Genomic DNA, 16,170 nt, shown 5'->3' with positions numbered 1-16,170 from the left:
CATGTTGATTATGTTGATACATGTTCAGTCTTACTTACGCAAATTAAATCGTGTAATGCATATTTGTACGGCCGCCGATGCCACTCATGTTAATACTGATTCGAACTGAACATGCCAAATATATGTGTCATGATTAATGAAGCTGGCTGGCATCTACTTGCTTGTATTAAAATGGTACAGCACTTGATGATGAATGTTGTGTTCCCCCATTTCAGTGCTCCATTGTTCCTCACATTCCAGCACAGGGCTAATAATCACTCACTGATGGAATCACAAAGGATTTCACCTCCATTTTTCTATTACTTTCTGGAAATAAAAGACCAACTGACAGTTTTATGGTCCAAATTCTCACTTACTGAGCTATAATTATTCAATTATATACAGCAATACACAGTGTTGACACATGATTTAAGTCCCCTTATTTTCCTTAAATCATCACAGAGATGACAGTCGCTGCTTACAGTAGGTGTTTATTGTAAATCAGAGGGTTTGCAAAACATCCCTTGCTGAGCTAATTAGGACAAAGACCTGCTTAGTCTGCCTATTGAGAGGACCAATCTCAGGACATCGATCTGAAAAGTACAAGTTTATTTCAAAGTATTTCTGAGCACTTTCAAATTTGGGTCGCAAGTGGCTAATATGTCCTTCTCCATAGAAGTGCTTCCTTCTTGATGGAGAGATGTAATTGCTATAATGAGTCCAAGGTCTAACCCCCGTGGCCTCCACCTAGTTGAGGCTGCTCAGAATGGCTCACATTTTCCAGGAGGCATCCAAAAAATTAGCCTGGGCCACCTTGCTTCTCTTAATGTGGAAGAGCACCGACTCTACTTTGAGTATCTCCCAGGTGACTAAGCTAGTCCGTCTCTAAGTGAGAGTCCAGACAGGTTGCAGAGATAACAATTTCACCTGCTTGTGTCCGCAATCTTGTTCTTGCGGTCACTACCCACTTTATTCTTTTATTGTTATGCTCTTATTACTCATCTGCTGAACATTTTATTCCATGGTACGTCAGTAAGATTAGTGGGAGAATGTCGTGAAATATTGTCGACAGGAAAGGGGATGGGAAGGATGTAATGCAGGTTTCAGCTGAGATGAACTGAAGCCTCCTGACTGTGAGAAGTAATATCAGCTGATATTCAGGGTGACAAGGGTCAGCTGCCATCAGATCTCTGTGCGGAGGTGGCAGAGGACTTTTGCAGCAAAGTTCCTGATGGTGATGAAGGGCAATTTAAGTGCAGTAACCTCCAACATTTCATTGCTGACCTCGGCTGCCATGGCTCAATGACTAGTCCCGATACCAGTGACGCGTGGGAGTCAGACCTAATTTAGCATTTCAGCTTGCAGCTCCTATGAAATGCTGTGTAGTGGTTTGAAAGCTGTCTGAAATACCTCTTGAAATTCTGGACTGAGATGTTCTATTAATAGAAGTCATATGATTAATCCTGTTCTTCAAACATTCATAGTAAATCTGTGGCAAATATACATTCATTGTGGGCTCTAATGAGCTGCTTAGTTTCCCTGCCGTTAGTGCTGGACTCTTGATGGTGGTAATGTATAAAGCAAAAGTACACAAAATGCTTCAGATCTCAGTCTCACGCCTTCTGCTCTCCTTAATAGGTCAGAGGATCAGACAAGAGGATGAGAACGGGTTAAACGTCTACAGTAATTAGACTCGCACTTGGCGTCTACGTCCTCCAATACTGAGCTGAGATGAACAACTCCCCCCTCCTCTCCCTTTTCCTCTCCCTCCCTCCGACCCTCCCGCTGCCTCCGTCTCTTTCTCTCTCCCTCGGACACACACACCTCCCAACCAGCTCCTCCGAGTGTCTAATACAGTGGAAAATCAAAGTGCGAGTCTTCGCAGCTCAGACGCCGCGAGTGAAGCGTATGCCGAGAGACAGGTGATCACACCTCCCGAGTCGGTCCAGATGGGGCTCATCTGAAGTTCCCCCGAATTTTTCTACACTTTTTCCGGTCTTTTTTGTTAAATCTTGAACATTTAAAAATGTCAGATTAAGGTGCTTTACGCGCGGCGCAGGGATGGATCAGAGACTCCACAGAGGCAGCTGGGTGCCAGTGACTAGACTGGTGATATGCTTGCTTCTGTGTGCGTGTGTGGTGGACTTGGTTCTTGCGCAAATTCGATACTCCATCCCCGAAGAGTTGGAGCACGGCGCTTTTGTGGGCAACATCGCTGAAGATTTGGGCTTGGATGTCGCTAAACTGTCAGCTCGTCGCTTCAGAATTGTCTCAGGAGCCAAAAAGCAGTACTTAGAGGTCAACCTGGAGAACGGGATTCTTTTTGTAAACGAGAAAATAGACCGAGAGGAGCTGTGCGAGCGAAGCCCGAGCTGTTTTCTGCATTTACAAGTTGTTATTGAGAATCCTCTAGAACTGTACAGAGTGGAGGTGGAGATTCTGGACGTCAATGACAATTCACCCAGTTTTCCTTGGAGTGAGTTTAACATCGACATCACCGAGTCGGCTGCGCCCGGATCCCGCTTCCCCATCGAGAGCGCACAGGACCAGGACGTGAGCAGCAACTCTCTGCGCTCCTACCAGCTGAGCGCAAACGAGCACTTCATCCTCAACGTCCAGACGCGCAACGATGGAAGCAAGTTCGCGGAGTTGGTTTTGGACACACCGCTGGACAGAGAGCAGCAGAAAAAACACGAGATGATTCTAACAGCCTTCGACGGTGGGTCCCCGGAACACTCTGGAACGGCGGTGATAACTATCACAGTGCTGGACGCCAACGACAACGTTCCCGTGTTCGACCGCTCCGTCTACCGGGCGAGTCTGGTCGAGAACGCGCCGAGAGGGACGCTGGTGCTGAAGCTTAACGCCACGGACCTGGACGAAGGCTCCAATGGAGAGGTGACTTACGCGTTCAGCGGACACGCGCCGCTGAAAGTGCGCGAATTGTTCGGCGTGGATCCGTACACGGGTGAAATACGCGTAAAAGGAGTCGTGGATTATGAAAAGGCGAGCGTATATGAGCTCTACGTGCAGGCGAAAGACAGGGGACCCTCGGCGGTGGCGGTGCACAGCAAAGTGCTGGTGGACATCCTGGATGTCAATGACAACGCACCTGAAGTCATCCTCACTTCGGTGTCCACACCTGTCCAGGAGGACGCGGCGCCGGGCACCGTGATAGCCGTTATAAGCGTAATGGATCGGGACTCGGGAGAGAACGGGATGGTTGACTGTCAAATCCCGAGCAACGTTCCGTTTCAGCTGCACACGTCTTTCAAAAACTACTACACTTTAGTGACAAGTGAACACTTGGACCGGGAATCTGTGTCCGAGTACAACATCACACTTTCGGCTAAAGATCTGGGCTCCCCGTCCTTGTCCACCCGAAAAACCATCCTGGTCCAAGTGTCCGACATCAACGACAACCCCCCGCGGTTCTCCCAGCCTTCATACACGGTCTATGTGACAGAGAATAACGCCCCAGGCGCTTCAATCTGCACTGTAACAGCGTTCGACCCCGATTCTAACCAGAACGCATATTTGTCATATTCTATTCTGGAGGGTCAGATCCAGGGCATGCCAGTGTCCACTTATGTCTCCATCAACTCCGACAATGGCAACATTTACGCACTGCGCTCCTTCGATTACGAGCAACTTCGGAACTTTCCGATCGTGGTCCAAGCGCAGGACGCGGGTTTCCCCCCTCTGGCCAGCAATGTCACGGTCAACGTCTTTGTTTTGGACCAAAACGACAACGCGCCTATTATTGTTTCCCCGCTGCCCAAAAACGGCACCGTGGCCACAGAGGTCGTGCCCCGGTCAGTGGACGCGGGCTACCTGGTCACCAAAATCACAGCACTGGACGCAGACGCGGGGCAGAACTCGCGTCTGTCATACCAGGTGCTGCAAGCCACGGACCCGGGGCTGCTCAGCGTGGCTCTGTACACCGGGGAGATCCGAACGATCCGCCGGCTGGTGGACAAAGACGCCACAAGACAAAGACTGGTGATACTAGTGAAAGATAACGGGCAGCCGCCGCTCTCCGCCACAGTCTCCATCATCCTCACAGTGGTGGACTCAGTCCCCGAGTCCTTGTCAGACTTGGAAGACCCCTCCCTCAACCTACAGACCCCCTCCAACCTCGCGCTGTATCTGATCGTGTCACTGAGCACGATATCTTTAATTTTTCTGGTGGCTATCATCGTGCTGGCGGCGATCAAGTGCTACAAGGACAGAGAGACCATCAGTGGGTACAACCTCCCCCCCTTCGCCTGCTGCTGCTGCGGGGGGTTTCAGCCCGAGCCGCCCCCGGAGGTCTTCAAGAAATCCAACATTAACCTGCAGATCTCCTCCGCCGCTAAAGTGCCCACCAACTGCATGGAGACGAACGCAAACGGCAGCAGCCTGTCTCAGTCGTACTGTTATAAAGTGTGCCTGACCCCCGAGTCAGCCAAAAGTGACTTTATGTTCCTGAAGCCGTGCAGTCCCGGCACCATGCCGCGGAACAACGAGGCGATGAGCACGGAGAACTCCTGGAACGCGCAGCAAAGTGGATCAGTGAATAACGGAGCAACGACGCCGAACGAGGTACAGTCCGACGTTAGCGCGCGTGATTTTCATGTGCGCACTCGCTGCGTGATGAGCTGAGACGATGACATTCACAGTGAAGGTCATGTGTCAGTCAGACTCGAACCTGAGTCCGACCCCTCATAATAAACGTGAGGTAGAATGTCACCTGACTAGTTTTATTAAAATGTCAATTCTAATTGACATTTGGACGAACGAGCTGATGTCAATTACATTTTAATTGACACGTCGACAGCTCCGCACGTGCATATCAAATGAGGGGCTCAAAATCTTCTGTAGCTGAAATGAGGCAATATACCCTCGCCAAAGTTCAGTCAGATAAAACCCATATTAGTGTCAAATCTTGAAAAAAAAAGTCAAGGTTATGGGTGTCACATGAGGAGATTATCAGTCATTGTGATTCTTGTATCAGTCCAGACCAGTCGGGGTTTATATCGCAGCCTATTGTTATTGAAGTAACAATATAGGGCAGATAACCTCACTAACTGCGCCTCAAGGGCAAAACGCATCCGACCCATTATACCAGACACAATGTGCTGTATTCACAAGGGGACTAGCTGTCCATTATTGATGAAAAATGGCAAATGGCTGGTTTTGGGGAGACAGAGAAGGACAGAGGAAGGAGGGGGGGGAGAGGAGGCAGAGCAAGGACATGGCTGGACAGAGACGTGGGCCGCCTGTAGATCGGCGTTGTTCTCCGAGGAAAGACAGAGATGTGGAGTCACTTTTATCAGCAGGGGTGGGTGTGAAGCAGCGGAAGGCTGAAGGAGACAAAGAAAAGGAGAATTTAAGGAGACAGGACGTCTAAGGCAGTAGTTTTTAATTCCAGCAGACGGAGCAGCCGAGCGTAAATATGAGTGCGTTGCTCATTATTGTCTCCCAGTTGTCATTTAGAGCTTTGATACATGACTCCAGCAGGCAGACTGAGAAATGTCATATCGGTCACTGTCTCACACACACGCATATACACAGTCACACACACACACACACACACCTCTGGCTAGGGATTTCGAGGCCATGAGGAGGAACAAGTGTCCTTCATACTTAATTGACTTTCTTACTCACCCGGTGGTGTCATGTCAATGTCACATCGGAGGAGGAAACAGCTGAATGAAGAAATGTGAGCAGCCTGCCAAAAGTGAGCTGTCAGGGCCGGCACTCCAATTAGCCCAACCAATCAGCTTGTTTCTGCAGGTGACCGAGAGTGATGTTGGCGGTGAAATCAGTCGCAAATCAAATTGTTTTGTTGACTGATGGAAAATATGTACAGTATCTTAACATGTTTCATAAGCTGTAGGTTAACAAACAGCACAGTACACAATATAAAAATAGCAAATTTCTCTCCATCACGTTCTATGTGAGTGCATGTGAAGCAATCACAGAACCAACAAGAAACTAAAGAAGAGTGTGGCTGATGCAACACTCTGAAGCCCCTGTTCTATAGGTTCCAGACTCGCCCCGAGCCTAACCAGAGTCTGCTCATGACTAGCAACCCACCAGAGAGCATGCTCAACACGCTGAAGGTCATTAGTCACACTTAAAGTCCAATCTCAAGCGCTGTGCCACATTGTTGAAATTAAATCCACTGTTCAATGCAACGATTAAGGACCCAATGTGAAAAATGTAAGTTATCATAACAACAACAACAACATTCATTAAATAATAAAAATTGAAGAAATATTAAGAAAAAAATAATTGACAGTTCATGCACAATAGTAAATATATAATTGCATGAGTGAATAAAAATAGTCATTGTCCTGCATAGCTAAATTAATTTATGCCTTAAAATAATTTCCCACATTAGTTGTATATTTTAAAGCAATTAGTCGTTAATTAAGACAAAAAAAAAAAAAAAAGATGCACGTTTGCTTTCCAGCAGTTCAAGGTTAAAGGTATTCAAGTGAAAACAAATTGGTGCACAGGGCTTTTTTTCTTTTTTTTGTATGTTTGACCTTGAATTCCGGTCGTCGTGATTGCTCATCACAGCAGAACCAGAGAGGGCCCAAGGTGAATCATCTTTTCGGGTCCAACTGAGTCACGTCCGTGCTGTTTATATTAACCTTAAAACCCGTGTTAACCTTGACCCCCGGTTGCCTGCACCAGCGCCTCTGGCTCCAGGTGTTTTCCTGCGTCAACAGTTAACCAAAAGTAGCACGGAGCAGAGTGAACCTTCCACCGAGGCATGAGGGTTTTTTAATTAAAAACCTTGCTGGAGGATCGCTGCGTAAATATTAATATAAAAACGATGCATAAAACCCACAAAACAATGGCATGTGTAATTTTCTTAATTTTCTCCCTGGCTCGTTTTCCTTTGAAGATTAAAATCATGTTTCCCTTCATCCCCGTGGGGTTCTAATTGGTTTTTGTAGCGTGGCTGGCAAACACTGTATTTTGAATACTGATTCTAATAATACACTTACATGGCTTTTTCTCTTGTTAACAACTTTAAGGGAATTAATAGAGCGTGGAATCCGTACTATGAGATGCAAAGCCGGAATAAATATCACTCGGATGCCCTCCTTCACCCCTCCCACCGTACCACAGAGGATAAAAGCAAAACTAAGTGACAGGCGAGTCATAGCTGAAGGCAAGGGCTCTTAACAGAGCTGCTCTCCCTCCACAGGGTGGCAGCAGTGATTCATCTCAGGACAATCTACACTATCCACCGCTTAAAAAGCACTTGCCCAGCTTCATGTCTATATTTATTAAGCAGCGTGCCACCTTTCTGGAGGCATCACTGACAGACAATATCATCTCTTGCAGTTGAAACAGCCGAATACAGAGTGGTCCCTGACCAAGAACCAGAATTCCTCAATTAAAAGGTAAGAATCATGTCACCCACCAATCACGAGAGTATCACAGATTCATCAGTGGTAACTTCCTATTTTGTTCACAGCTACAACTCCATCAACATGGATGGAACTCTCATGCGGAAAGCGATCCACGCTGACCCAGACAACTATGTCACGTCAATGACCCCTGGACAGTACTGGACCTGGGGCACACGCATGAAAGGGATGAAAGGTAAGAAGCTGACATTATTAACTTACATTCATTCATCTGCAGACACCAAGCCATCTACTTTACTTCTTAATCAGTGTTAATATAGATTAAAGAATTTCTAAAAAGTTGATGCACTACTCAGTGTGAGATATGATTAAATTCGTATTCAAAATAAAATGTACTATCTGTCCTGGAAGTCACTGCCTTTATCGCTTTGTAATGGTACCGACATATTCGGGTCAAAAGTGGCCTTGAGACAAACCCAACACCAGATTGTGACATGTCTTCTCCAGTGGAGGATTAGTGGAGAAAAGTGAATTGAAATATGGATGTCAGTTTGTTGCGTTGTTGAGTTGTTTATTACTTTAACACGCAACACACCTTACTCTGATATGTCCTGCAGACTACAAGATGTCCCCAACGGCAAGTGGACTTTCGTCTAGACCCTGGACTCCACGCTGCACACCCCCTCCGCAACAGCAACAGCCTTCAATCCCTCCTCATCCTCACCCACACCCGCCGCCTGACTACCACCATAACATGTACATTCCTGGGACACCGTCAGGCTTCTGTACGCTGAGGCCTGCGGTCCAGCGGAGCGAGCTGGACGTCTACAACTCCTTCTCCACCTTTGGCAAAAAGCGACGCCTTCAGATGTCGCCCCAGGGGGAGGCTGCCATTATTAATAATGATCTGTACAATGACTGACCCTTCAGTTGGACAATATACGTGATGATGGACGTTCATTGTAAAAGAATCATGGACGGCCCGTTGGTCACACCAGCGGTGATAAGATCACAGCGGTGTGAAAACTTGACTTTTAAAGTTGCGGTGTGAAATCTTGTGACATTTAATGTAATAAATGAGTCCATTCTTGTTCCTTTCATTATCCAAGTTCTACCTACATGGGCTGAAAGCTTCTGTGCTGCAACTATTTAATCACATCTCAGAACTTCCATTTAATGGAACAAACAGACATTCCCTTCCCACAATCAAAAACATGTATTCTAGACACGATAATGTGTCGACAGATGACCAGACCAAAAGTTAAACAGACCAACTAAAATTTTTATTTTTTTTTTATTAATTAGGTTTTTCTGTTAATTTCCAGACAATCAAAAAAGGCACATACATTTACATTTAAAAAACTTGGATTCATATTTTTTACGTTTGCCTTTTTTCTTTTCTAAATAAATGTCTTAATAACCGAACAGAGCTCATGTGAATATGTCATCATCATCATCATCATCATGTATATGCAAGACACACAGGCAGCAAACTGTCAAATGGGTTATATGTGTACTGTATTCGTTTAGAGAAATAAATATTTTTTCATATGCTACACAGTTTCTTCGATTTTCTTTCAAACATTAACTGAAAGTGCATTTTCTTTACAATATTATGGACCAGAACTGTCAATCTCAACACCTGAAAATCTGGGAGGAGACACGTCGTAATGGCAGTGGAACGAAATCATCCTCTTACTGTACCAGATGGACACTCTACTTTGCTGCTGAAACTATTCCAGGACTGGAAGCAGATGCTGTTCTGAAAGCAATGTAACAACCTAGTAACCGAGTAACATACAACTCAAGCTAAACCTAGATATTAAAAAAAACACAAATACGTAGTTTCATGTTCCATTAGATCCACACATTTAGCACTGCTGTATGAACCAGAAAGACATACAATGAAAATAAATAATTGAAAAAAAAAATCAAAATAATTAAGCTACCTTTTTGGTTATCAATGTATGGTAGGCAGAGGTCTGTCCTCTGAGCACTTTTAAAGTTTTTAATTGTAATGGTAGGAAAAGTGAAAATCATCCATATATACAGCTCATGTTGGCAAACATGACAAGCAGTAATGAGAATTTCCATGTTCAGTAATAGAAAGTAAAGACAATTCTGTATGCATGAAACATGTTGATCTTCAGTGCCAAGAGCTTCATCATTAGCCAGTTGTATTTGTTGAAAGAAAAGTTCCACTCATATCAAGTACGAAAGCTTTTTGCCCTTGTAAGCTGTTTTCCGGAGGAGGAATAAACATAGTAAAATGCTAACATATGCTAATCGGAGCACTTGGATTACCATGTGCCCTCAGAGAATACTGAGGTTCATTAACTGAACAAACAGAGCATCCTCTCCCGAAATATCACTTTAATTAAGATTATGAACTGGAGTGCAGAGCGGGGTTGGGGGTGTCATTTTCAAATGCCACACCTGGCTGTGCGCTGGAGGGCAACAGATTTTCTCCCCGTGCCCTTTTACAACTTTCTTCCCAGGCAATAAATTCACAAGATAAAAACTGTCCAGAAATAGGTGAGGTAATTAGGTCGTTATATGGCTCAGATTGGAAATGATTTAATTAATAAAGCATCCTCGGAGAGCAGAGAGGGGATACCACCAACCTTCTGCAGGGTTAGACGATCCACAGGGACGTCTGAAGACACTTTGGTATGTGGGTCAGCTGGAGGTAGAATGTGATGAGCTCCGTTCCTGAAATAGAAGTAGATCGTGGATCAAGAACAACGAAAGGAAGAAGTTATTTCAGGACCATCAAACGTAAAGAAAAGTCACGTGTTAGTCACGATTCACACAGTTGAAAAGGAATGACTTCAGCCACGAGCTGCTAACCTTATTTTTACCTGGCTGATTGTCATGAGAAGAAGACGACATTTCACACTAAGCTTCACGTCATGGCTTCAACTGCACTCAACATAGTCCTCGAATGACCTACAGCCTCATCGCTGACCGAGAAAAGGAACTGTCCATTGTCATGGTGCTGAAATCCTGTGTGATAGTGATCATGGCAATTTTTGATCTGTACACAGGAGGGCGCACTTGCCTGCAACTCAAGTCATAAAGCTATACTTTTTTTAAAGAGAATATTGAACATAAAGAGACACACATCATTAAAATGTTACTAAGAAGACATAATATAATTCAACACGTTTTCCTTCACATGAAAAAAAAACGCTCAGCGTTAAATTTATAACACAAATATAAATGACATAGTGGATAGTGTGGTTGACTTATCACCGGCAGATGGCATCATTGAGTAAGAAACGTTCTGCCAACTAACTTTGATAATTGAGTCTAATAAATGTTATTCTTTTAGAAGTGTCTTGCTCAAAAGCAGTTTAAAAAAAGACTGCACAACAAAGACCTTGACAAGTATTAGATTATGAAAATTACACAAAAGCAACATAAAGCCTAGAACAAATCACAAAACTATGAAATAATGGAGAGGTGTAAAACGGAAGAAGAAAAGATTATATAAATAAATATGAAATACATTTTAACAGACCAGTTTCATGTCCTCCCTTTAGATATATGTAAAATAAAGAAGATAAAATAAAATAAAAAGAAAAACAAAACACATACACGCACTGTATAAGAGCAACGAATAAAGCTGTTGTTTGACATCAACATCACATAATAATATAAAACAACATTAACATGAGCTATAAGCATTTCTTTTTCTAACCTTAACCGTAAGTGATTTTCAACGTACAGATCATAGAAACATCGGGTGTCAGTGAAGAAACGCAGTTCTCCATAACGACCACTAGAGGACGCACTCGTCCGCAGAATAAACAAGCGTTCACTTGAAGTCCGAGTCCATTTTCTTTTATGCTATTGGTAGAGATTCCTCCGCCTCCATTCGCGTCACATTTACGTCAGAATTTAACATGTTTCAATGTTAAACTGGAGCAAATCATACTGCCGATCATAATTATAAAAATGAATGAGCCAATCAATCTAAATGATTGATTGATGAGTATATGGCAACATATTAGTATTTTAGCTTTACAGATAATTTTGGCTGTTTTGAAGAACCATTTTATGACTGTTATTATGATTATCATTATTTAGTAGATGACGTATGCATGACGTGTGATAACGGGTATATATTAACTTCAACTCACCATGTCATGCTCAGGAGTGAAAGGCGAGGGTGAAGGTATTTCACATTGAGAAAGTATTATTTATTTGAACTTTCAAAAAACAGAGTTACGTGATGAATAAATATTTATTGTGATTAGTGCAATGGATTCTAATCAAGTTTTGGTACTGAAACTCAAAATTACGCTTCAATGTTTTTTTCTTAAAACAAATAAAAAAATATAAATTCTCAACATATTTTAGCAAAAACAAAACAGGCCGCACCAACAAAACAGAATGATTCAGTTCAGACCAAGCTTTAGATTGACTAGATGATGCCGTTTGTCTCAGACCAAATCTAATCATCAAACTAAATGTCACAACATTAGATCCACACATTTTAAACTATGTGTTCGAAGCCAACATGACTAGACGTGTTTATAGCCGTGATTTAAAAGCTTCAGATCTGTACTGAAATGCCGTCTATCCACAGCGAGGGGGCAGCAACACAGCTATACCAGTCACCAAGTAAGATTCTTCACAGAAGCACTTTCAGTGGCAGGCAGTGCACAAAAGTACGCCTCCTCGTATGTATGTTGTGGTATGCATGAAAATCTAACTTAGACCCTGCAGCTCAAAACCTTGTAGAAGAAAAGACAGCAGAAGGATCAAATAAAAATGTGTTTCAGATTAAATTACTTCCACATTTCACAACATATTACATTGCATCTATGCCCCACGGAATCCACACGCACAAACATTATTATGAAACTATGAAATTAATTCATCATCAATAAGTTAGACAGTCACTGCCCCCGAGTCCCAACACAGAAACCCCACCATCGTGATGTGTGTGAGACTCGATGGTCAATTCTCCCCAAATGTTTGGACCAAATGCTGCTGCTGCTGCTACCCAGTGCCAGTGTTGGGAAGGCAGGGAGGCAACATATAGATGACAAGGCAACATTTACGACATTACAAAGTGAGGGAACTTTGAAACTTTTTACAATTTAATTCAGAAGTTGTTATGCCGCTTCACTGATGTCTATCAGCACATTGATGTCCAGCATCTCCTCGGCTACCACATTAAGAGCCACTGCAACATCCGAACCACAAAGCAGAATATCGTTGGATTTTAAATAAAGTGAATGACTGAATGACGTTTACATCCACACATGACCATTACATAACCTTCGTCCGGTGCTTCTGGTACATCAGTGTCCCCCTCTGTCTCTGTCACCACATCTCTCAGGAGCGACTCCATGTCACAGTTTGAATATTAATTTGGGAGTGACCGTGTATATACAGTATAAGCATAATTTGGATGAGGTAAAGCATGGTCTTGCACCTTAGATCTGTCTTACATCGGTCTTACATCTTGATACTCCGAAAGAGAAGTACAGTAGGACGCATGTTTGCACTCTTTTATAAATCTGGATGCATTTGTGAGTGTGAATGTCCTATGTATCCTGCGTGCAGTGTAGTGCACTCTCCTGTGCACAGTTTTATAAATGAGGATACAGGTCATTTTGTGTCGGTCAGCAGATCGGCAACTGTGTTCTGCACCAGCTGGAAACCGTTTAGGAAGGTCTTGATGTCATAAAGCCTGCAACTCGAGCCTAGAGATAACATAAATGTATTAGTCCTGCCATTTTAACGCATTAATTCGATTAATTAATTACACCGCAAATTGTTTTATTTATTTCACTGTATTGCTGTTTTACATTTTTGAAGACAGCTTTATTTTATTTATTTCACTCTACTGCTGTATTTGTTTTACATCCTTGAATAATACACCTGGCCTAACTGGTTTGCGGATGTGCTTGACCTTTACTTTTGGATTTCATTCATGAAGCACAGTTCACCAATAAAAAATTGGATTTCAAATCTTCTCTTCTTACTGTACTCAATTGACTAGTCATGCACTACAATTTTTTTAATATCCTAGAACTCAAATTATTTATCAGGAGACCTTTAGCAGATGCGATTAATTCGATTAATTAATTAGTGCTGTCAGTTTAATCGAATGACATATATATATATATATATATATATATACGGGAGTGTATATGTATATATATATATAAAATATATATAAACTTAACCACATTGGATATTGGATATTATTCAGTATAAAACATTATGTATTTTATTCACTTTCAGCCTCAAATTTTCAATTCAGTGTATCCTTAATATTTGTTTGTAAGACGTTTTCCCAAGTACCATGAAAAATCGTGTTTAATAATTGTGATTACATTAAATAATATTATTATGCAACCCCGACACAAGACAGACATTTCACTACGAACACCCGCAAAAACATTTAGGGAGTAACGAGAAGAAGTACAAAGTCTTACCAGGGCAGAAGGCATCAACAAGCGGAGAAAGGAAGTCTGAGACACCAAATCAGGAGAGCGAAGACCACCTAGCAGGTACTGTCAGGGCCCACAGCACCTGTCAATGGAAAGGGGAAAAAAAGTCGAGATAAGTTCAAAACACAATGAGAGAAAATTAAATTAAAAATTAAATTGAACAATGAATATGTGGAACAATAATCGCAGGAAATAAAGCAGAAAATGTTTAGATAACATGAAAAACATGAAAAAGGAAGTGAATACATTTAAGCATTTAAAAAGTACCAAAAAACCCCAGTGACAAACAGGTTTTGTACTTCTGACCATATCCAACTGAGCATGCCAGCAGCAGCCATTCAACAGGAAGTGCTTGTCCTTCCATTGTAAATGGATGTGGTTTGGTTTCATGGAGTCCGACAGTAAAATATCCAAGACCAACTACAAATTACACACCAGGGGTCCTCAAACCAGTCCTTAAAGGGCAGGGGTGGTCCGGGTTTTGACGACAGTAAATGTTCTTGACTGGTTGGATCAAAAGCCTGCACCACCCCAGCTCTTGAAGGAACAACTTGTGCGTTCAGCAGGATTCACAAGAGTGCAGCCACACAAAAGGCTACAAAACATAGTATTTCTTTCCACATTGTTGTGGAGACATGCTCCCCAGCAACAAGGTCAAAAAATCAGGGTTTAAAGTTTGTTGACCCCAACAATGTCTCAGATAAGAGTTGTCAAAACTGAACCCTGTAGACAGTAGAATCCAGCAGAAACAGGTTGTAGGTTTGAAACGACTATATCCTGGAAAAGACTAGTTGTAAATTACCTTATTTCTGTTGATAGTACGAGTTGTAGTTGTGTTGTGTTGAAGACTGTGTTTGTGTCATTCATTGTTTTCAGTATTTAACTGGTATTTACAAGACCTTTATTTTGAAGTTGAAAAAAGTGCGGTTTGGATCAAGCTGTGCCGTGGCATGGGAAAGATGGCTACGGTTGCTAAAATAATTACAAAACATTAGTTAAGTACTGCCTTAAGTGCCACAAGTCTGTGCACTATCGTGGCAGTGTTTACATTTAGAAATCGCTATGTTTACATTTTCAGGCTCGCTCAGTTAAAAGTGACTTAGGGGTCTACAAAGTCCATGTGTATTGTATGTATTGTGATTTTTAAGCAGCAAGCCAACGTTCCTGTTGCTGTGTCAAGCTCTTATGGTGACTCTTTGGGTCAAGTGAGAAAGATGTCAATTAAATCCAAGAATCATCAGTACAGACCGGACCATCTCTCAGTGGGTTTCTACAATAGTGGAGAAGCGTTCCAGTGTGGTAGAAGCTCAGTGCAAAAGGGAATGCTTCAATATTCCACCAGAAGAACTGCATGACGTCGCTTAGGAGAGGAAAGTCTGGGGCTCTTCGCTGTGGCTGCTACACCTGGAACCCAACATCAGCTGAGCTGTGAAAAATGAATCAAATCATTGAAGGACAAATGAATGTGACGGAACTTAAGCTTATCTAAGTTTTTTGAGTAAGTGTGTCTTTAGATAGCGCCATTAAGTGTCAGCTAATGTATACATTCATATAGGTTGGGCAACAATGCCAATAAAAATCCCTTCAGTGCCATGTGTATATGTGGTTTTCAATGCAAAATTTGGGTTTGCATGTTGTACATGTTTTGTCTAAGAATAAATAACTATTTCACAAAGCACTTTCATCTCGAATTAGAATGTCAACTGCATTAAAACAGCAGAGATACTCCAAGAATCCCCATCCCTCATAGCACCTACATTCAACTTTCAAATTCCAAACAAATGCGATGAACAACGGCGACCACCGTCAGGGAAATGATGGAAGGAAATTAGGGGGATAGTGGTGGATAATAAATGAAACACAAAACATTAATTGTTACATTTACTTTACTTTAACATATACAGGCACAACAACCAACACATCCGAACGAAACAGAGAGGACGTAGGAACTTCAGTGTTAGCTGCACATGCTAACTAGCTTTGCGTAAGCGAGCAGAACTCCATTCAAAATACGTACGTTTTCAAGAAAGGTTCCATTGCTTTGCCAAGGGTGACAGGGGGACTTTCAAAGACACAATGACAGGAAAACCTCTCACACAGGTCCGGAATAGTTACAATAATGTACCTGGAGACCGCCGACGATGCTCTCCGCGCAGCCGTGCGCGATGAATGATAGCACCGCCCACTCCTCGCTCATCACGCCTCACACGTGATGCACTCGCTGATCAACACTGAGCTAAACGACTATGTGGGGAATAAATGCATTAAAGAAAATGAAGTCGTGAAAACTGAGTTATAGATTATGAATTTGAAAGTTGTGGACCAAATTGCATGACCAAAGCTAG

General features: G+C 42.7%; 2 protein-coding genes across 8 annotated transcripts in view; one reads left to right on the top strand and one right to left on the bottom strand.

Annotated features, from left to right (window-relative positions):
• The window catches only part of fgf18a (fibroblast growth factor 18a), a 62,323-nt gene extending 46,358 nt beyond the window's left edge, over positions 1-15,965 (bottom strand). For 6 of the 7 annotated variants that reach the window (XM_053878307.1, XM_053878305.1, XM_053878312.1 and 3 more), the window contains exons 1-4: positions 15,843-15,965; positions 15,074-15,251; positions 13,811-13,907; positions 9,977-10,064 (exon numbers count right to left, since the gene is read on the bottom strand). The gene's annotated coding sequence lies outside the window, so the exon portion shown is untranslated. The remainder of the gene's footprint in view (positions 1-9,976; positions 10,065-13,810; positions 13,908-15,073; positions 15,252-15,842) is intronic. The other variant, XM_053878306.1, reaches the window with a different exon arrangement.
• si:ch73-233f7.1 (uncharacterized protein LOC100537710 homolog) lies at positions 1,757-8,902 on the top strand. Its single transcript, XM_053878304.1, has 4 exons — positions 1,757-4,563; positions 7,327-7,385; positions 7,460-7,587; positions 7,970-8,902. The coding sequence occupies exons 1-4, from the start codon at positions 2,041-2,043 to the stop codon at positions 8,272-8,274; spliced, it is 3,015 nt and encodes a 1,004-aa protein (XP_053734279.1). The 5' UTR covers positions 1,757-2,040; the 3' UTR covers positions 8,275-8,902.
• Positions 15,966-16,170: the final 205 nt, after the last annotated feature.

The sequence above is a fragment of the Synchiropus splendidus genome, chromosome 11, assembly GCF_027744825.2.
Source record: "Synchiropus splendidus isolate RoL2022-P1 chromosome 11, RoL_Sspl_1.0, whole genome shotgun sequence".
Lineage (NCBI taxonomy): Eukaryota > Metazoa > Chordata > Actinopteri > Syngnathiformes > Callionymidae > Synchiropus > Synchiropus splendidus.
The sequence above is the reverse complement of the archived record's forward strand: the minus strand, read 5'-3'. Positions and strand labels throughout refer to the sequence as shown.